The sequence below is a fragment of the Pseudoliparis swirei genome, chromosome 5 (assembly GCF_029220125.1).
Source record: "Pseudoliparis swirei isolate HS2019 ecotype Mariana Trench chromosome 5, NWPU_hadal_v1, whole genome shotgun sequence".
In the NCBI taxonomy this organism is placed as follows: domain Eukaryota; kingdom Metazoa; phylum Chordata; class Actinopteri; order Perciformes; family Liparidae; genus Pseudoliparis; species Pseudoliparis swirei.
In genome coordinates, this window is record NC_079392.1 from 25,012,274 (window position 1) to 25,033,444 (window position 21,171).

The window sequence follows — 21,171 nt, forward strand, 5'->3', positions numbered from 1 at the left end:
CCTTCACAGTAGACTGCCTTTTTGATTGCCGCAAAGGAAACCATGAAAATCATTATATATATATATATATATATATATATATATATATAATAGATAATTACATTAAATTAAAGACACAAAACACCAGGTATAAATAAACAGCATGGACAAATACAATAAACATGGTTAAAGCTATATACACTTAAAAAACAACAACATGAATACTAGTAATAATAATATTATTTACACGTATACATAGTTGTTTTTGTGTTTTGTGCATCCCATAATAAGCCTGTGTTGTTTTATGCATGCTCTTCTATCACCGTGCGGGTAGGTGGCACACAGTCAGTGGCTCTCACTAACTATTTTGAACAGGGAACACGTGGCAAAGAGAGAGAGAGAGAGAGAGAGAGAGAGAGAGAGAGAGAGAGAGAGAGAGAGAGGGATGGGGAGGGGGGAGGGAGGGAGAGGGATGGGGGGCGCACACACTCCTCCTTCAGTCTCTCCAGCCACTCACACACTCACACACACACACACCGAGCTGCCGTCTGCAGTGGCTGGTACAGTCAGAGCCTCCAGCCTTCCTGGGATTTGTGAAGCCGTCCCTCGGAGCCTCGGTCCCGGTGTCTCGGTCCCGGTGTTTCTCTCCCGGTGTCTCGGTCCCGGTGTCTCGGTCCCGGTGTTTCTCTCCCGTGTTGCCCGGCGGACCGACGATGGAGCCCAGAGTGTGGCTGTCGCTCTGCGCGCTGCTGCTGGCTCACGGCGGAGCCGCTGCTGACGGTAGGAGCTGGAACACTGCTTTAAACAAACACACACACACACACACACACACACACACACACACACACACACACACACACACACACACACACACACACACACACACACACACACACACACACACACACACACATACACGATCTCACCTGCCTCCAGGTGTGTTTTTGAGCAGAGATTTAATCTGACAGTCTGAAGTTTGTTACACCATAAAGAAAAGCGTGAACTGTGTGTATCTGTGTGTGTTTGTGTGTTTCTTCCAAACCCTCTGTGAGATCAAGTCACTTTGTTCACAGCTTCTTCTTCTTCTTCTTCTTCTTCTTCTTCCCCTTCTTCTATTTGTTTTCACAGTCTCACGCTTTATCTGTCACATCACTTCCTCCCTCCCCCTCCTCCTCTTCCTCCTTCTGCTTGCATTACATATGTGCACTCCTCTCCCACACACACCCTGTATTGAACTCTTACCCAACTTCCGCTCTCTCTCTCTCTCTCTCTCTCTCTCTCTCTACCTGCTTTCAACCCCCCCCCCCCTCACCCTCCAGTGATTTAATTAAACAAAAAGGGAGACTATTGACATGTATTGTCCTTAAGGGGGGAGAGATATGACACCTCCGTATGTGCAGATGTCAAAGCAGAGCCACCACACTTCACGGTGTGTGTGTGGAGCTGCATGTACATGGCACACACACACACACACACACACACACACACACACCATACAGGATGTGATTTTAAAAACAACAACAACAACCTTTAAATGCAATTTAAATCTTCTATTTCTGTCCGTAATGTATTTCCCAGCAGCAGCAACAACAGAAAACACGTTAAAAAGAAACAAATCTTCTTCTTTTTTTTGGTTTAACATGTCCTGGTGTTTATAACCAATTACTCTCTTTATATACTCTTCTAGTTATGTAACTGCAATGTGTTCATTATGGTTGATAAAAAATAATAATTGAACACATATAATCGTGAATATGAGTGACTGTCGATCATGAAGGAGAAAATAGAGCCTGATTGAAATCTATTGGAATAACCATATAATGTTATTTATATGTATTAATGTATGACTCATGCAAGTGGACTTTATGATCAAACATAACCGTATTTAATACTGTTTTATGGTTTATATTTCACTTTTGTCCGACTTGATGCACTAAAACAATATTCTTTGAGTTTTAAGCATATTTGGATGATTATCAGGATAATACCTCAAATTATTTTGCCCAGGATATTTCGAGACATGTTTATATCTTAACAATTTAAAAAATATATATTACAAAAAACATCAGAAACCAAAAAGTACCCCTTATGACCGATGCAATAAAATACATAATACATTCGAACGTGAACGCTCGGTTATTTATCGTCTCTTTTTGTTCAAGTTTGAATGATTATACGACCTAACGACTGCACCTTTTTAGTAACACGTCCTTTATCCGTGTTGAAAGACCCCAAAATAAAGTTATCTTCACTGCATATGGTTACAGGTATAATTAACGTTCTTTCACACGGTCGTGTAGCTGTGACACAATGAACAACATCAGGAAGCCGCCCACTAAGTGCAGTGAATTAAAGACTCTGGTGAGGCACAATGAGGCCGAGGACTCTGCAGGAGCCGAGAGCCCGGAGGCCCCGTCCGGACTAAACATGTGAAATAAGAGATTTTTATTACAATTAATGATATCATTACTTTGAGTGCGCTGAGGGGAATGACAGCTGGGCTTTACCTGTAAGTAAATATGAAAATAAACACACAAAAACAACCAAAATCGAATAGAAATAACAGTGAAATTCCAAATAGAAAGGGGGTGTAACGATGCCTTCAGGTTCATACACACACTCCGGTTCTTTGGGACTTTACAGTAGCGGGTGAAGCGGGAGCCTGAAGCATCCGGTGAGAAGGAGAGTGCAGCGGTGCGAAACACTGCTTCTCTTTATGAACCTACTCTACACACACACACACACACACACAACGTGCTACTCCAGCATTTTGACCTGCGCATGGAGGTCAAGTGAGGGAACAAGGCCAGTATTCTGCAGCCGGGCAGCGCCTTCGTCTATTTATGTCTGTTTGTGTATCAGTTAAGAGTTCAAACGGGTCTCTCTCTCCCTCTCTCTCTCTCTCTCCCTCTCCCCCTCTCTCTCTCTCCCTCTCTCTCTCCCTCTCTCTCTCCCTCTCTCTCTCTCTCTCTCTCCTCTCTCTCCCTCTCTCTCTCCCTCTCTCTCTCCCTCTCCCTCTCTCCTCTCTCCCTCTCTCTCTCTCTCTCTCTCTCTCTCTCTCTCTCTCTCCCTCTCTCTCTCCCTCTCTCTCTCTCTCTCTCTCTCCCTCTCTCTCTCTCTCTCTCCTCTCTCTCTCTCTCTCTCTCCTCTCTCTCTCTCTCTCTCTCTCTCTCTCTCTCTCTCTCTCCTGTCTCTCTCTCTCTCTGTCTCTCTCCCCTCTCTCTCTGTCTCTCTCTCCTCTCTCTCTCTCTCTCCTCTCTCTCTCTCTCTCCCTCTCTCTCTCCTCTCTCTCTCTCTCTCTCTCTCTCTCCCTCTCTCTCTCCCTCTCTCTCTCCCTCTCTCTCTCTCTGTGTGGGCTGATGAGCCGAGTGAGTGATTACGGAGGTAATGAAAGGCATCATGGCTGTGTGTTAGTGAGCGGTAATGACATTACGTTACAGCGGTGCTCTGGTTTTCATCAACAGGTGTGTGTGTGTGTGTGTGTGTGTGTGTCTGCGTGTGTGTGTGTGTGTGTCTGCGTGTGTGTGTGTGTGTGGGGACCAAGAGAGCGACGACGGTCTTCCTTTTGGAACAACGTCATCAGCTGGTTTCTGCGGTGTGTTCGAGTGCAACTTCATTTCTCGCGGAAAAAAAAACCACTCACATGTGTTTCTGTGTGACCGTTGAGAGGTTCCCAACCCGCGGCCCCCGGTCCCCGGAGGGGTCTTAAGGGGCCTCACGCGCCGGACCGGTCGTCGTTGAGCTTCTAGTTTGTCGGCGGGTCGGCAAACGACCGCCATGTTTCACGTTTTTATCGTAACAATGGCGTCTGCTGGTTTCCCGCCTTTATTCCGGTGACCAACACAGAACACTGCCACCTGCTGGTTGGGAGAGGTACTCCCCTTCTCGCAGGCGAGGAACGTAGCCGCCAGTCGGCCGCTGGCTCTCGTCTTCGCGGTGCGTTCGAGTGCTGCTTTTCTTTTTGGGGCCTTTGATGGCGGTTTGGCGTCGTGACAGGAGAGGCAACGAGAAGCACGTGAAGGAGGAGCTTCATTTAAAAAATAATAAAAAATCCAAAATGGACGCATCCTTTAGCTCCTGACGCAAAAGAAAATGAAGCCGCTCTGACACGTTGACTTCCTGTCGTGGGGCCTCTGATGGAGTCATGTGACTGTGCAGGAGCTATTTATCAGAACATGCAGGGGCCCATAACTTTCTCGGGATAAACTTTATCCAAAAGGTGTCCTGTGCTGACTGACATGGGGTTGTGTGTGTGTGTGTGTGTGTGTGTGTGTGTGTGTGTGTGTGACGAGCCAATAAGCCGTTAATGACTCTGAGGCCGATGATTCTCTCAATGTGACTCTCTCCTCAACAGATGACGTCCGAGCTGCTGCCTCCTCCTCCTCCTCCGCTTCTGAAAACGAGGCCCTCCTGGCCCCCGAGGTCCCTGAAGCCCCCGTGGCCCCCAAGGTCCCTGAAGCCCCCGTGGCCCCAGAGGTCCCTGAAGCCCCCGAGGTACCTGAAGCCCCCGAGGTCCCTGAAGCCCCCGTGGCCCCCGAGGTCCCTGAAGCCCCCGAGGCCCCTGAAGCCCCCGAGGTACCTGAAGCCCCCGTGGCCCCCGAGGTCCCTGAAGCCCCCGAGGTACCTGAAGCCCCCGTGGCCCCCGAGGTCCCTGAAGCCCCCAAGGTACCTGAAGCCCCCAAGGTACCTGAAGCCCCCGTGGCCCCCGAGGTACCTGAAGCCCCCGTGGCCCCTGAGGTCCCTGAAGCCCCCGAGTTCCCTGAAGCCCCCGTGGCCCCTGAGGTCCCTGAAGCCCCCGTGGCTCCAGAGACCCCCGAGGTCGGGTCCAGCCTGGAGCTCACCACTCACGATGCCGCCGCACCGTCGCCGGGTGGCTCCGACGGTCCGAGCGGCAACGCCGCGGCAGAAGGAGAAGCCGCCCCCGAGGCCCCCGAGGACCCCGAGCTGAAGACAGGTACCCATGCAACAGCCCGTTTCTAAATGTAGGAAACACGACGTGGTCTCGGTGTGTCGGTGACGGGGGGCCGCCGAGAGGCTCGATCTTTAAGTCCTTATCTTGTCGACAACGTTTCACAAACGAGGAACTTTCCCTCCAGATTTATTTATTTAAAATAACAGAGAGAACTTTAGAAAAGAAAAGAGGAGAGCTGAGAGCCGGGGGACGGGAGCCGAGAGACGAGCCGGCGGGGTGTCGAGGAGTGATCAAATGCTGTGTGACTTCTCACACGGGGGTGAGAGAGGTAGAAGTGTAATACACCCCCCCTCCCCTCCCCCACTCTCTCACAAACACTCTCCGGTTCACACGTTTCACTCCCGAACATATTCACAGGCGAGACGCCTCCGTTTATCTGTCGCGCGTGAGATCTGAAGGTTGGAACTTTTTCTACCGAGTCGACGTCGGCTCCTCGGAGTTCTCTGTGCTCGAAAGGTCAAAGGTCAAGGTGGCCTCAGACAGCAGGTTACTGGACATAACTCAACGAGGTCACGTGTGCCAATTAAAACCGCCGTGTTTTCTTTCTCTTGGTGCAGATACGGACGTTGTCTCTCCCGCGGAGGCCGACGGCGAGCACGAGACGTCCCGGCCTCTGGCTCCTCCTCCCCCGACCTCCCACAGCCACAGCCACACAACCCCCACCCCCACCACCACCACCATTAACACCATCACCGCCATTAACACCGCCGCCGCCACCCCTGGCCCCACCCACACGACTCACACCGCCACCACCGCCACCACCGCGGCGGGCACACCGACCGCCGCCACCACCACCCATCCCGCGGCGGCGCTGCCCGACCCCGTGACACCGTCAGACGAGCCCGCTCTCAACACCACCCTCCCATCCCCCGCCGTCCAAACAGCTGAGCCGGCAAGAGCCGAAACCACCGCCACCGCCATCGGCCGCTCGACGTCCGGCGCCGGCTCCTCTCCTCCCGGGTCCACCTCCGCCCAGCCGGGGCCCGCCACCACCACCACCACCACCACCACCACCCTCGGCCCTCAGAGCAGCCCCTCCGCCCAGGCCAAGCCCCGCGCCGACAACCCGTCCCAGCTCAACGTCGGCGACGACCGTAAGTTCTTCTGCGTCGGCGTCCTCGACAAAGGCGCGCTGTGTCTCTGTTCTCCAGCACAAGCCTCCACACATGCCCCCCCCCCCCAGGCGTCTACATCTTCACCGTCACCACCAAGCACTCCACAATTATCTCTCTGTTCGGTGGGGGGAGAGACAGACGCAGTCATGGGACTCGAGGCCTCAAGAATGCTCTGTTTTCACTCCTCTTTTTTTTTTGGTCTCGACGTTTTCTTTCTTTTACCACGATGTCGTCACGAAGCGGAGGACACCCCTCCTCCCCTCCTCCCTTCCTCGCCTCCTCCCCTCCTCCCCTCCTCCCTTCCTCGCCTCCTCCCCTCCTCGCCTCCTCGTTTCTCCCCACCAGCCGACTCCTGGAGGCAGTTCAAATGCAGAGCTCTCTCTCTCTCTCTCTCTGGCTCGCTCGCCGTGTTTTTTTTTATTAGGCCGCCGCTCGCCTGGCGCCCCTCGCGCCTCTTTCCATGAAGCCCGGAGGAGCCGGGGGAGCGTCGGCTGCTCTGTGGTTGTTGTGACTTCTTTCAACCAGAGGGTATGATACGTTTAAAAAAAAAAAGAAAAGAAGAAGAAAAAAAACAGCTACGTTTACAAAATATCCTTCCATGGAAACATCCACGTCCGGGAACACGGCGGCGGAGACACGGCGCTCACAGGAATATACAAGAGATTAAACAGACGCACACAGAATAAACTAAAGATTCCTCCCCCCTCCTCCACTAAATAAATGACTCCCGCTCGGGGAAGCTTGGCGTCACCGCTCCGTGTTTGACACTCGTGTCCCGCGTCTATTTTTAGCCTCGCAGCTCGAAACAAGTCCTCCATCTTTCTTTTCGAGTCTCTCCATCTGTGTTTCTCCCCCCCTCTTGTTTGCAGCGACGATGGTCCACGACCCGCCCACGTTGGACCCCCTGCTGGCCGGCCTGGTGTCGGCCTTTATCATCACCGCCGTCATCATCACTCTGCTCCTCTTCATCAAGCTGCGGCAGAGAGACAACCGGCCGGAGTTCCGCCGGCTGCAGGACCTCCCCATGGTGAGCGGCGGTCGCCTCGAAGCAGTGCATCCTGGGAGAGGGAGCCCTCCCCCCAGTGCATCCTGGGAGAGGGAGCCCTCCCCCCAGTGCATCCTGGGAGAGGGAGCCATCCCCCCAGTGCATCCTGGGAGAGGGAGCCCTCCCCCCAGTGCATCCTGGGAGAGGGAGCCCTCCCCCAGTGCATCCTGTGTGTATATGTGTGTGTACGTGTGTGTATATGTGTGTGTATGTGTGTATATATGTATACATGTGTGTATATGTGTGTGTATATGTATATATATATATATGTATAAATATATGTATATATGTGTAAGTATGTGTGTATATGTGTGTGTATATATGTGTGTTTACAGTGTATATATATACGGTTACAACTTATCTTTGCTGTAGTATTATGTATTTGCATTTATTAAACGTGCAGACTTAAAGGGATATGCTCGTGCACTTGTAAAATATATATATATATATATTTGTAAAATATATATATATATATATATTTTATAAGTCCACGAGGTGCTCATCCACAGTCAGATTATTTACCTTTAACTCATACTGTATCTTCTGTACTTCAACACATCTAAACTATCCCTATGAAACAGTATATATGATTTATTAACCATCAATTACAACTTATAACCCTTTTAAAGAGTTAGAAAGCATAAATATAATACCTATACTACATTCACGTGTATAATTACTGGTGTTATTCCGTGTCCTGTGCTGCAGGACGACATGATGGAGGACACGCCCTTGTCCATGTACAGCTACTGACGGAGGCCCGGACACCCTCCTTGTTCAACCCCTCCTCCTTTCCTTACACCTGCACCCCGAAAAACACGGTGCATGCTGGGTAGGCGTGAGCGACCTCCTCCAGACCCCTCGACACGTAGGAGAAAAAAAGACACGACAAGAGACACCGAAGACGTCGCTTTGAGCCGAGCGTCGATCCACAGAGAAGAAGCCCCGCGTTGAACAGCGTCACATGACACGCCCATATTTGGGTGGTTGGAGTTGCGTAATAATAATGTGTTGAAAGAAAAAGGCGGTTCACACCTGGACGCCCGAGGGTCGAATTCAGTGTTAAGAAGCCAAGAGAAAAGAAATATGATTCAGAATAAGAATAATTATAGTGTAAAAAAAAAGTTGCACTTTATTTTTTTTTCAGGATTGGAAAAAAAATGTTTTCGTGTGAGAGATAAGAAAAAAAGAAAAAGAAGAAGCATAGCAGTGAGTGTGTTTGCAGGTGTGTGTGTGGGTGTGTTTGCAGGTGTGTTTGCAGGTGTGTGTGTGGGAGTGTGTGGGTGTGTTTGAAAGTGTGTGTGTGTGAGTGTGTGGATGTTTGAAGGTGTGTGTGAGTGTGTGTGGGTGTGTGGAGGCGTGGCAGGGGAGATTTCATTATTTCCCCATTTTTCTTTCTCCATATTTTGTTTTGAAGGTCCTGCTGGCTTTTGACCTGATTTTGATATGTGCAGTGTGTGTTTTGTTGTCATTTTTTTCTTCTTCCTGGAGTCTTGTGTCCATGAAAGAGTGCCTTACAGTGTTGGAACAGCTCTTCATTGCAAACTCTATTTATATTCAAACTAACTTTCAGCTTTCCCAGTCATTCCCAGTGTCTCTCTCTCTCTCTCTCTCTCTCTCTCATATACTACTGATGATTGCCTCACAGACAGCTCGTCATCCTCGTCGAATGGAAGACATTACACGGACCGACAGGATCTCATTGATTAGAATATAATGTCCAGGACGAGCGCCGAGGAGATGACACTTAATAATATAAATATATATATATATATAATATTTCATCTTTGTGCCATGAACGAGTCCAGATGGAGAGCGAGTGAATCCCCGTTAAACGTTCCTAAAAACATCTCCAGAGCTCGTTCCTCGATGACACAAGTCTCGACTGGAGGAAGAGGAGGGAGAGATACTTCATCACTTCCTGTTGTCCCCGTCTGAAAGTCCAGCTCTAAATTATACTCTTGATATTTCTGCGTTTAAGAGTTTAAGTAATGTTCTGTGAGTGTTCCTGATGCGTTGAGGTTCATGGACGGTTGGTGTTCTGTGATTAAAGGTATTTTGAAATCATCCTCAAGGTCTCAATTATTAGAGTTATTTTTATTTATTTATTTAATAATGGCAACAACAAAAAATACACACAACACATGTGACAATAAGACATGAAATGTATAACAAATAAATATAAAACACACAACAGAGAAGAGACAAAAAGAAACAAATATGATTTTCTTTAGTAACTAAACAATTAGTTTGCTACATTTATAAACTATTGTGCTACATTGTAGCAATTATAAAATAAATGTATTATTATTATTATTATTATTATTTCCCCAATAGAAATTGTCATTGCAACATATTTCTTCCGGAAACACAATAGTTATATAAATGATCAGGCGACAGTTTTCATCCCAATACAACGTTTAAAAAGATAAAATAAATGTTTCGGCCAATATTGGTCTACAAAATAGAAACGCATGTGCTCTTCCTCCTCCTCCTCCTCCTCTTCACATAATCTACATGATGAAGGTTCAATGTTGAACGTGTTTTTTAAAGAGTTACACTTTTCATCTTTTACACAGACGTTTATTGCTGGAGACAAAACGTAATCTTCTTGCAGGCTTTCAGTTTGCAGAATGCAATTAAAACAGCAGCAGACGGGTCCGATTCATCAACAACAACAACAACAAATGAATGAGCCTCTTCTTCATCACAGACAAGGCGAGCGTTTGTTTACACGGTGCGCTCGCGGACCGCTCGGTGCCGCTCGACCTCGCCTCTCGTCGACCAATGAGACGTCTGCGTCATCACCACGGCCCACTGGACAGCTCTGCACCGGGGTCTGGGGGGGTCCTCAATGTGGGTCTGGGGTCCTCAAAGTGGGTCTGGGGTCCTCAAAGTGAGTCTGGGGTCCTCAAAGTGGGTCTGGGGTCCTCAATGTGGGTCTGGGGGGGTTATTTAACAGCCTGTGTGACTCATGTCAGACATGACCACATTAAAAAAGGACTTTTAACTGAGTTCTATGTGTGTGTGTGTGTGTATTTGTGTGTATTTATATAAATATAAAGACCTGGCAGTGGAGGGTTGGTGGTGTCGGGGGGTAATGGCGATGGATTTGTTTAACTTCTGCTGCATTACCAGGAATCAAACCGCCAAGCACCCCCCCCCCCCCCTCCTCCATCCCATTTCTCCTGGGTTGGATGCCCGAGGTCCAGAGGAGCAGCGTAATGGAGGTCGAGTGCATTCAGCCTCCATCACTCTGCTCCTCCGACGCCCGACCAGCACAGCCGTGGCGTCGCGAGGTGACATCACTCCGTTTCGACAACTAATGGATTCATTCAGAGACGCCATGAGGAGGAAGGAGAAACAACAAGAGAGAGAGAGGGAGAGAGAGAGAGAGAGAGGGAGAGAGAGCAAAGTCTGGATGAATGAGTAAATAAATAAATAAAAGTATTTTATTACCCGCTAACTCCCGTCTCATATTGACGGACTACTTTACGGCCTCTTTACGCACCCTGTGGATGAACTATTTAATTGAAACCATTTATGTTTATTTATTTCATTTGGTTGCTAACTCTTTCCTTTTTTAATTTCTTAAGAGCTCTCGTTTCCCACGCATTGAAAAACAAATTGTCCGTCTTGCTAAAATCCTTTAAAAAGCCTGATGTGTGTGTGTGTGTGTGACTATTTACTTCAACTCATCCTGACTTTTCACCATTTTTGGATTCCCCCCGGTGACCGTGAGAGATTAACGTTTTCTTCAATAACTCAACGGTTACACGGGGCGAGTCATTAATGCACCGGTGGTCAACTTGTGTGTGTGTGTGTGTGTGTGTGGGGGGCTATTCCAACATAAGCCCACTGTGGTCGTCGTGGCCAGAGATGAAAGTCCCGCAGACCTAAAAAAAACAACATAAAAACTATCTGGAACCATGAAAGAGTTTATTTTTAACTCCTTGAAACCCTTGAAACCGAACCCTTGTGGTCCGGCCAATCACAGAGCTGCTGTGCACGCCGCTCGGGCAGGACCCCGAATTTATTTCCAGTGGCTCGAAACGTGGGCGCGGAGGGCGTCACATTCACTCGGCGGCAACTGATCTTCTTTCTTTTAAAGATTTCGCGGGCGACGCTTCAACCAGAGAGAAAATAAATACAAAAAAGTGATGATTTAAAGATGTAAAAGTCCACGTGGCGCCGTGACGGTTCTGATTGAAGAGTTCCCCGCAAAGGAGCTTCTGCTCCGACAGCTGCCTCCAACCAGTCTGAGCGTGTGGAGACAGCTATTATTTAAATAAATAAATTAGAGGATTGGCGGGCCCCTCGAGCGGCCCGCGCTCCCACCGGGGGCCGCGCCGTTGTTTCCTTTACAAACGCGCCATTCAAAACATGTGAAAAGAAATCCAACCGGCTCGGTCTCGCACCTGCGCGGCCTGTCGGGTCCTTCTGGGTTCCTCGTGAATAAACCGTTTAAAAATAGCAGCGGAGAGTTCCCCGCCACAACAAAAGAAAGTTCCCCCTAATGGCGGGAACTCTGCTGAAGGTAGAGGATGCACCAGCATGAGAGGCATTTCCTGCTGTGGATGAGGGGGGGGGGGGGGACGGACCTATTTTAGACACCTGGAAAAACAAACATCTATCTCTGTTTATGTGAACGTTGTATTTTAGTATATTTTCATGTCAGACGGGGGTCTTGAGCCATTATCATTTCTCTCTTTAAGACAAACAGGAAGCAGCTAAACTGATGTTTTTGTCCATGGCGGTGAAGAGAGCGTCCTCTTCCACCTATATTAATATGTTTATGTTTCTAAAGAACACTTTTCTCTGCTGCCTCCCTCCCCGGCTACTGTAGTAATGCTTCTCGTTACTGTCTCTTTAAGAAAGTCACAACCCCGCTTCTCGTTACTGTCCCTTTAAGAAAGTCACAACCCCGCTTCTCGTTACTGTCCCTTTAAGAATGTCACAACCCCGCTTCACGTTACAGTCCCTTTAAGAAAGTCACAACCCCGCTTCTCGTTACTGTCCCTTTAAGAAAGTCACAACCCCACTTCACGTTACGGTCCCTTTAAGAAACAGTCACAACCCCGCTTCTCGTTACTGTCCCTTTAAGAAAGTCACAACCCCACTTCACGTTACTGTCCCTTTAAGAAACAGTCACAACCCTGCTTCTCATTACAATCCCTTTAAGAAAGTCACAACCCCGCTTCACGTTACTGTCCCTTTAAGAAACAGTCGCAACCCCGCTTCACGTTACTGTCCCTTTAAGAAACAGTCACATCACTAAGCAGGCTGACTTAATTACTCGTTTGTGCCTCGGTTGCCATGTGAAGTCGGCCGCTTGGTTTCCCTTTCTCTCGAGACCACAGAGGAAATAAGCCGTATGCTCGTTAGTGTTATCCGGGCTGATTCTATTTTTAGAGTTTGGGCTTTTCACAATAAAAGAGCGACAACACGAAGAAGCCTGAAGGAATAATCTTCTGTCGGGAGAATCCTTCCCGAGTCCAAAGTCCAAAACAGTCGTGACGAGGAAAGGTCAGAGGTCATCAAGACTTAGGTCGGATCCTAGATCTGGGCTGACATCTTCATCAAGGCGATCGTCACCTTCGTCATCGTCGCCCTCCTCCAGGTCTGATCCCGGACCGGCGAAGTCGCTCCGTCTGGACTGAACGCTCAGACGCACTCGAGGCTTCTGATGAGGAGCTGGAAGTGAGGAAGAGCAGAGAGGGAGCAGTTAGTGTGTGTGTGTGTGTGTGTGTGTGAGAGTGGGTGTGTGAGTGGGTGAGTGTGAGAGAGAGAGAGAAAGTGACTGAGTGCTTCTCCTGGGATTAGGCTGGAAAACATTCAACTGTCTGCCCATAACTATGAAACAGGTAGGTGTGTGTGTGTGTGTGTGTGTGTGTGTGTGTGTGTGTGTGTGTGTGTGTGTGTGTGTGTGTGTGTGTGTGTGTGCGTGGAAACTATCGGCGAATTAGCTGGGCTTCATGGCTCCAAATCACTCTGGGAAACATTTAGAGGAAAGATAGTAATCTCTTCCGGGAACATCAACCTTCTGCGACGGTAAATCTCAAGGGTGAGCAGCGCACGCACACACACACACACGCGCACACACACACGCGCGCACACACACACACACACCTACCAAGAACTGACTGGTTTCACAGAAAGGGTTGGAGAGGGAATAAAAGCTTTGGAAGAACACCAACATGCACACGTGTGACTGAGTTTCTTTCTTTTTCTTTATATATACAGGACTGTCTCAGAAAATTAGAATATTGTGATAAAGTTCTTTATTTTCTGTAATGCAATTAAAAAAACAAAAATGTCATGCATTCTGGATTCATTACAAATCAACTGGAATATTGCAAGCCTTTTATTTTTTTTAATATTGCTGATTATGGCTTAGAGCTTAAGAAAACTCTAAAATCCTATCTCATAAAATTTTAATATTTCCTCAGACCAAGTAAAAAAAAAGATTTATAACAGCTGAGTGTTTGTCAAGGCTCAGGAAACCCTTGCAGGTGTTTCGAGTTAATTAGACAATTCAAGTGATTTGTTTAATACCCTACTAGTATACTTTTTCATGATATTCTAATATTTAGAGATAGGATATTTGAGTTTTCTTAAGCTGTAAGCCATAATCAGCAATAAATCAGAATAAAAGGCTTGCAATATTTCAGTTGATTTGTAATGAATCCAGAATGCATGACATTTTTGTTTTTTTAATTGCATTACAGAAAATAAAGAACTTCATCACAATATTCTAATTTTCTGAGACAGTCCTGTAATATATTTATATTTCTACATATATATATATATATATATATTTAAAAGAATGACTTGAAATATAAGCTGAAGCACTTTCTCTCCTTTCGACCGAGAGGAGAAGATCGATTCCACTCCAGGAAGCGGCCACCAGCTGAGCGTGAAGCCTGGAAACGGCTCGCTACGTCTAGAAGTCTATAAATATATATGTGAATAGAAATGTATGAATGTAAATATATATATAAATGTACAAATAAATATATATAAATGTAAATAAATATAAAGGTAAATTGATAAATAAATGTAAATAAATATGTATAAATACATTAATATAAATGTAAATACATATGTAAATGTGCATATAAATAAATATATATAAATGTAAATAAAGATATGTATATGTCAATAAATACGTATAAATACATACAAATAAATGTAAATGTAAATACGAATATATAAACGTAAATCAAAATATATAAATGTAAATAAATATTCATATATGAAAATGTAAATATAAATAAATATATGGAAATAAATATACATATGTAAATGTACACATAAATAAATATATACATGTCACTATAATTGATTGTAAATATAAATAAATATACATTTAAATATAAATAAATATATGTAAATGTCAATAAATGTATGAATATATCAATATAGTGACTTCCTGTCATCCCCGTGAGCGTCCAGCACACATGTGAGACGGGTACATTCGCCACCATGTAAATCTATTCCTTTAACTGACTGAGTGCTGAGTCAGATCTTCTGGGATGAATCAGACCGCGGGCTGAGCCAGATGTGTGGGGGAGGGGCGGGAGGGGAAACAACACGTCCCGTCTTGCTGTAAACCGCCATCGGAGCGCGTCCGGCTGGTTCACCCTAACCCTAACCCCCCCCCGGTCTCATTCTCTCTGGGTTGGAGCACATGAGGCTCATGAGGATTACACGATGGAAACACGCGACGTTGGTTTGTTACTTCATTCAGACGCCGTTCGTCCTCACCGGGGTCTTTGTCGTCCAGCCATGACAGGTCATCCGAGCTGACCTCCGCCAGGCTCGGGGTCGGGCTGAAGTCTTCAGAGTCGGACTCCGCCTCCTCAACTCTGACCCCTCTGCTGTGGCTGGCAGCCGACGCCCCTGAAGCCCGGAGCGAGACGTGGTGGAAGGGTTTATAATATGAAACATTAATGTGGTTTTTCACACACTGATCAATTTGAAGTATTTGAGGCTATGTTTAAGTACTCAGCTGAGGAAGCTGCATGACGATATCTATTCGTTACACTTTTTTTTAGCATATTCCCCTCTCGTGTCTCCCCTTAGATAGTGTATAATGGTGTGTGTGTGTGTGTGTGTGTGTGTGTGTGTGAGGGCTAGACAATGAGAGGAGACATGCCTGATGTGTGCGCCGACAACAACGGTGATGGCTGGCGCTCTTTGAGGAAGAGTCTCCTCACCTCGTCCTTCAGATCCGACACAGTGGTTCTGTTGTAGAGAGTTCATTTAAAAAGTGACTTCACAGAAAGACACACACACACACACACACACTCTCACACACCTGATCTGGCGGACCTCTCGCTTTGTGAGAGAATACTGAGAGGTGGTCTCCCTGCAGCTGTCCGTCAGCTCCTCCAGTGTCTGGACAGAGCACACGAGAGGAAGAGGTGAAGCACCCGAAGGAAGAAGGTGCGTGTGTGCGTGTGTGTATGTGTGTGTGTGTGTGTGTGTACCTTGCAGCTGTGTTCGTAGCGTCTCCTGGACTCCCGGGTCTCTGACTGCTGGAGGGTCGCGTCTTCCCCCTGTCGCCCTGTCGGAAAAAAGCAAAAAAGGAGAAAGAGAGCCGTGAACGAGACCGCGCTGGTCCGGGCGCCGGGAATCGGGCCCGCGTGCCGCTGCCGTGACGCGTGACTCACTCAGCTGCGCCTTCAGTTGGTCCACCTCCCTCCGCAGGTGCTCCATCTTCACCTCCGCTCCCGGACTTTGCCCCCTCCTCGATTCTCTCTCCCGCTCCCTGAGCCGGTGAACCTCCTCTGGAGAAGGAGAGAGAGAGAGAGAGAGAGAGAGAGAGAGAGAGAAAGAGAGGTGACGGCGAGGAAGGGATGTGTTGTTGAACAAATTCTGCGTCGAATGAAATTTGAATTTGACGACCAATTTGTCATCTGATTTATGCGTCAACAATGACGTCAGAATGATTCCTTCGTGGTGAGACGCTGCATCATTTTCAACACGTGTCCCGGTAGTGTGTGTGTGTGTGTGTCGATGGGAGGTATTCAGGTGTGGCTGTGTTCCGTGACCCCGTGTGACCTCCGGCAGGCGGTCGCGGTGCAGCCGGTGTTACCTTGTAGCGTCTGGATGAGGCCTTGTTGAGACTGCCTCTCTCTCCCCACGTCACGGAGTTGGAGGGCGAGCGACTCGATCGCCTTGAAAACACACACCGGGATCCCGTCAGCGACGGCGACTCTTAAACCTCACACACACACACACACACACCTGGCTCTGTATCTGGAGTTGTGACTGGACGGCGGCCAGGTCGGCCCACTGGACGGGGGAGCCGAGGGGGGAAGAGGAGGGCTGTCGGAGGAGGAGGAGGGGGGCTCGCGGAGGAAGAGCGGGAGGAACCCTCTCCCTCGTTGGAAACAAATCTGGGGAGGAAGAGGCACGGGGGGGGGGGGTAAATGAGGTCAAACAAACCGCTGGCACTCCTGTCGTTATCCACGCTTCACCGCGAGGAAAGAAGTTTCTCACACACACACAGAAATAGGTCGTTTCCACTAGAGGTCACCCACCTTCTCCTCCTTTGGAGAATTTTCCTGGTGAGGTCAGTCTCTCCTGTGGACACATAAAAAAAATTATAAAATACTTTCAGAACTGTCGAGAGTTTCCAAACTCTCACTATCACCACTGCATATTTAAATCTAGAGGAATAAATTACCCCGTTAAAAAAATATGTAGTGGGGCTTTACTGCCCCCTACAGGCAGCTCCAGTTATGACAGTTCACAACCAACAAGCAAGAGCAGGGTGAAGGCTCCTTTAAGAACACACACACACACAGACACACACACACACACACACACACACAGACAAACACACACAATGAATTGCTGTTATCTTCAGCGAGACTAAGACACAAGACGAAGGCCCTTTGAATCTACTCACCCTCATCTTCGCAACGCTGCCTTCTGCCACCGACAGGATGGAGCTCAGCTGGTTGTCCCAGTTCATGACGCCGTTGAACTGAAAAAGAGATGCGTGTCTTTAACTCTTGATCCTTTGAGTGCAAAATTAAAAATTAAAAACATCACACGAGACAGTGTTGTGAAAAAAAACCAGCGTGAGACAGCGACACAGTAACGTTAGACATGTTTATAAAGGGGAGATCTGACACTTTGTGGAGGTTTTACATGACAGCACGCCTGGATATTTGCATGTGTGTAGCTACTCAGATGAATGTGTCCGAGGTGCCAGAATGATAATGAAGTAGGTGTAGTGGTTTTTGAGCTAGACCTGGTTTAGCGTGGCCTGGATGTGCAGGGGGGGGGGGGGGGGGAGCAGTGAAAGCTCCCTATTAAGCTTCATTAAAAGGTTTTGCATGTCCACAAATTTGTTCTTAAGAGCTTCCGGCTTTTCTGTGAAAATCTAGTCCAGGTTTCTTTAAAACTAGTTATAATGGTTTTAGATCTGGTTCAATGCTGGTTCAAAAACCAATAAAATCTAAATTGTTTGCAATATAATAATAGGATTTTATACATCTGAAACTGGTTTTCTCCGTTATAATCTAGTTCTGGACCCACCAGTCCACACTGAACCTTGTCGTGGGGTTTGAAACAGAAAAAAAACGTATTTTTGTTGTTGAATTTTCACACAAGACTGACAATTTTTGTCTCAGGCTTCTTTGGGTAAACATAGTCCAGATCTAGTAATATGGTCTTTTGATATGGACCTGGTCCAATGTGTTCTAGATGTGTGCAAAATAATCAACATGTCCCCTTCAAACCCTTTTCACAAATACAATAAAGGTTTCATAAATCTAAAAGTGTGTTTTGGCTTCCCTGGGATAAATTAGTCCAGGTACATTAGGGTTCATTTACAGATCAGGTCCAAAGTGGTCTAGATGTGAGGAAAAAAAACAGTTATGTCTGTCTTATTTCTTATTTGTATGTATTTTGATCAAGAATGTCTCTGGTCTGTGAGACGCGTCTAGGTCTTTTTTATTATTATTTTAAAATCTGGATCTGGTCCAATACATAGTCTAAAAACAGGATGAGTTCTCCTTTATCTATTACAATTTTTTTTTAAATAGCATGCAGGAAGGAAGCTAACTTCGGCGTCTAATGGGAAGACAACTAGGGACCAGGACGGGACCAGTATCTCCTGAGCTTCCAGGACCAGATTTCGGACCAATGCGTGACCATGCTCAAGGACACTTCGGCAGAGCAGATACATTATGGCAAAACACACACTAAAACACATACAGCTAACGTAAAGGGGGAGTAACAAACGTTTAACCAGTGTCTTTGTCGTAAAATAATTGTAAATAGCAGCAGCTTTACGGTGACTATTCTTTTCAGCGATCGTAACGTACCATTGCCGTCTACGTTGGCAAAGTAATTATTTTCTTCAACACATAATGTAATCTTCTGTTAAATACATAACACACCAACTGTCGCTGAAAACATAATACATTTTTTTACGACAACGACACAGGTTTATGTTAGCTGGCTAATCATCAGGCTACTCACAGAAAATCTTGCGACTCCACTTTTAAATCCAGCAGCCCACAACAGCGGCGACGTGATTGCGTATGACGTCGCCGCGCGGGGTCTCATGGGAAATGTAGTTGATAGTGACGACTGGCTTCGGCAGAATTTCTCCAAAACACGTTGTGTCGTATATTATATTGAAGTCGTTCGTGTTCGTCGGGAGAAAGTATTGCGGTGAGAAAAGGCAAGAGGCCAGAGTTATTTCTGACGTCCATGAGTCAAAAGAACACCACATCCCACAATGCAACGCGTTGTGTTGCCGCGTAAAAATGGCGGCTTCCACTGCCAATGTGGAAGGTATTACAGGACTGTTAAAAGACCATTTATCAAAAGTTGGATTTGAAATCTACCCTCTGAAGGTATTGTGGCACTAATTTATTACCAATGTGTTGCCTTGACAACAAGAAAGGCTTAAACGTCTGGACATATCCCATAATACATCCACCGACCTTCACATGACATCAGTAGCCTACAGACAGAGTACACACACTCAGTGGCCACTTTAAGAGGAACACATTGTATAATCTATTCAATCAAGTTTATTATGATCCGTTTTTGTTGGCGTTGTCGGAAATGTGTTAATTTAATGACCTGTTTTATTGCTGAAGTTGTAGTTTGAGGGTGGTCATAATAATAGAGACACCTTAATATAGTGCACAACACCACCACGAACTATGACCTCACTAATAATCACACTATTGAAATTACACCTATATGACACTGCAATTAAATAACCATATAAAAGTATACTTTAAGACCGATACGTTGAGTTGAATTGAACTAGATGGTTCAGGTCTAATAAAGTGGCCATGCTGTGCCTCCCTTGACTCTCTGTCCCACAGGTGGGTTGGTATAACTCCATGCTGCCTCCCACCCTGCGCCTGGATCACCCCGATGACACCCTGGCCCTGCTGGTGCTCAGCACTCCCGCCATGTTCGAGCAGGCCTTCCTGCCCTTCGTGGAGGAGAGGGGCTACGAGGGGCTGTCCGACCCCATCGACCAGTGCGTCAAACACTGCGTGTCCTCCGCCGTCTCCCAGGTGAGCGGTGACGTCGTGAAAAAATAATGCACATCAGTTGCTAAATGGGATAGGATTACATGTGCACTTTCCTTCTACCCCGCCCTGCAGTGTTTCCCCGGACAGGAGGTGGACGTGAGGTACGACTACGAGATGCTGCCCAGCAGGAAGCCAAAGTTTGTGGCGCAGACCGCGGCTCACGTGTCCGGAGCGGCGTTCTACTACCAACAGTCTGACGTCACAGAGCAACCCTGGGCTGGGAAGGTAATGCCGATTGGTTTAAAGAACAACGTGTGATATATATATAGGTTTTCAATCATCATCTCCTCACCCCTGCAGAAGATGTTCGGAGTGTGTGTGCACCCGAGGTTCGGCGGCTGGTTCGCCATCAGGGCGCTGTTGGTGTTCGGGGGCGTGACGCCGGGCGCGGAGACGCCGCAGCCCGATCCTCCCGACTGCGTGCCCTCCAGGGAGGGAAGGATAGAGCTGCTGGAGGCGTTCAACTTCCACTGGCGGGTACAGAACCTCAATAATACCCGAGACACACACGACAATCTTCTAATTGAATAATTAACCAGAGAGGCACTTTGTGTGCTCAGGACTGGAGCTACAGAGACGTTGTGACTCCGGTGCAGATCTACTCTGAGAGGCAGAAGGACTACTTCTCCACTCCGCCCTCCAAGCGGGTCGCTCTGCTCAAGACGTGGGGCTTCGCGCCCAGAGAAGGCGAGCGGGCGGCGGCGTACGGACACGGCTGATCCCGGCTGCGCCGAAGAAGAAGCATCGCACGTCCTCTCCCGTCCGACGGCGAGCGTCGGTGGGAATGAAGGTCGATACGGGATGCCCTCGCATGCACCTTGTGAGTGTCGGGACCGCATTATTTAGAGGAATGCACCTGGTGTCCTTGCTGCTCGTGTCACACAGAAACACTCTTTGGACTTTGTGTCATTTGACACTATCAACACAAGAGGATTCATTAAAAAAACTCCCAGACTGCCTTTAAATTTTGGATCTTTGTGTGCTGGTGCATGACCGCAAAGAGGAATACAAAGAAATGCATTCCTGATTTAATTTGTTTTTATTTAATTCACTGATCAATTTTGAGATTTTGTGCCCGTTTTCTTTTCTTTTTTTTGCTTCGAAAACATTTTTTGGGTAAGACTTGTTGAAATAAAACATAAAAAATATACAATAAAGAGTTTATTTAACTACTTAGTCTATTTGCATCTATAGATTTCTCCTAAATTCACCAACAGTTTCCTTTAGATATTGCTGCATTTTTAAATATTTAAACATAAGATGCCAGAAAACTTGTCATAAAAAAAGAAGTATATATTGAGTATATATTTATTTATATAGATATCCTTGTGTTTTCTTTATTCACATGTAATTTCCTATATATCTTATGAGTCTCTTAGCAGAGGGGTTCATACATGCACTTTTACTTTTATATTTTTTATGGCTGATGGTCGTAATTTCTTATTCATGGAGTTAAATAAAGATATATCCCAAACTCCA

At 47.0% G+C, this 21,171-nt stretch overlaps 3 protein-coding genes across 4 annotated transcripts; 2 read left to right on the forward strand and 1 right to left on the reverse strand.

Annotated features, from left to right (window-relative positions):
* The first annotated feature begins 476 nt into the window (after nucleotides 1–476).
* LOC130194473 (mucin-2-like) lies at nucleotides 477–9,180 on the forward strand. 2 transcript variants are annotated; one of them, XM_056415545.1, is made up of 6 exons: nucleotides 477–759; nucleotides 4,334–4,716; nucleotides 4,762–4,933; nucleotides 5,509–6,045; nucleotides 6,936–7,093; nucleotides 7,820–9,180. In XM_056415545.1, exons 1-6 carry the CDS (start codon nucleotides 693–695, stop codon nucleotides 7,862–7,864), a joined length of 1,362 nt encoding a protein of 453 aa, XP_056271520.1. In that variant the 5' UTR covers nucleotides 477–692; the 3' UTR covers nucleotides 7,865–9,180. The 2 variants fall into 2 exon arrangements, with proteins under 2 accessions (XP_056271520.1, XP_056271519.1); XM_056415544.1 differs by having other exon boundaries at nucleotides 4,334–4,933.
* Nucleotides 9,181–11,033: 1,853 nt separating this feature from the next.
* On the reverse strand, nucleotides 11,034–18,717 carry LOC130194480 (fas-binding factor 1 homolog). Its single transcript, XM_056415557.1, has 11 exons — nucleotides 18,614–18,717; nucleotides 17,031–17,108; nucleotides 16,660–16,702; nucleotides 16,364–16,515; nucleotides 16,212–16,293; nucleotides 15,787–15,903; nucleotides 15,604–15,680; nucleotides 15,432–15,511; nucleotides 15,270–15,358; nucleotides 14,879–15,013; nucleotides 11,034–12,805 (listed from the first exon to the last, which is right to left on the reverse strand). The coding sequence occupies exons 1-11, from the start codon at nucleotides 18,698–18,700 to the stop codon at nucleotides 12,639–12,641; spliced, it is 1,107 nt and encodes a 368-aa protein (XP_056271532.1). The 5' UTR covers nucleotides 18,701–18,717; the 3' UTR covers nucleotides 11,034–12,638.
* Nucleotides 18,718–18,722: 5 nt separating this feature from the next.
* mmachc (metabolism of cobalamin associated C) lies at nucleotides 18,723–21,171 on the forward strand. Its single transcript, XM_056415583.1, has 5 exons — nucleotides 18,723–18,993; nucleotides 19,477–19,674; nucleotides 19,765–19,917; nucleotides 19,993–20,169; nucleotides 20,253–21,171. The coding sequence occupies exons 1-5, from the start codon at nucleotides 18,904–18,906 to the stop codon at nucleotides 20,409–20,411; spliced, it is 777 nt and encodes a 258-aa protein (XP_056271558.1). The 5' UTR covers nucleotides 18,723–18,903; the 3' UTR covers nucleotides 20,412–21,171.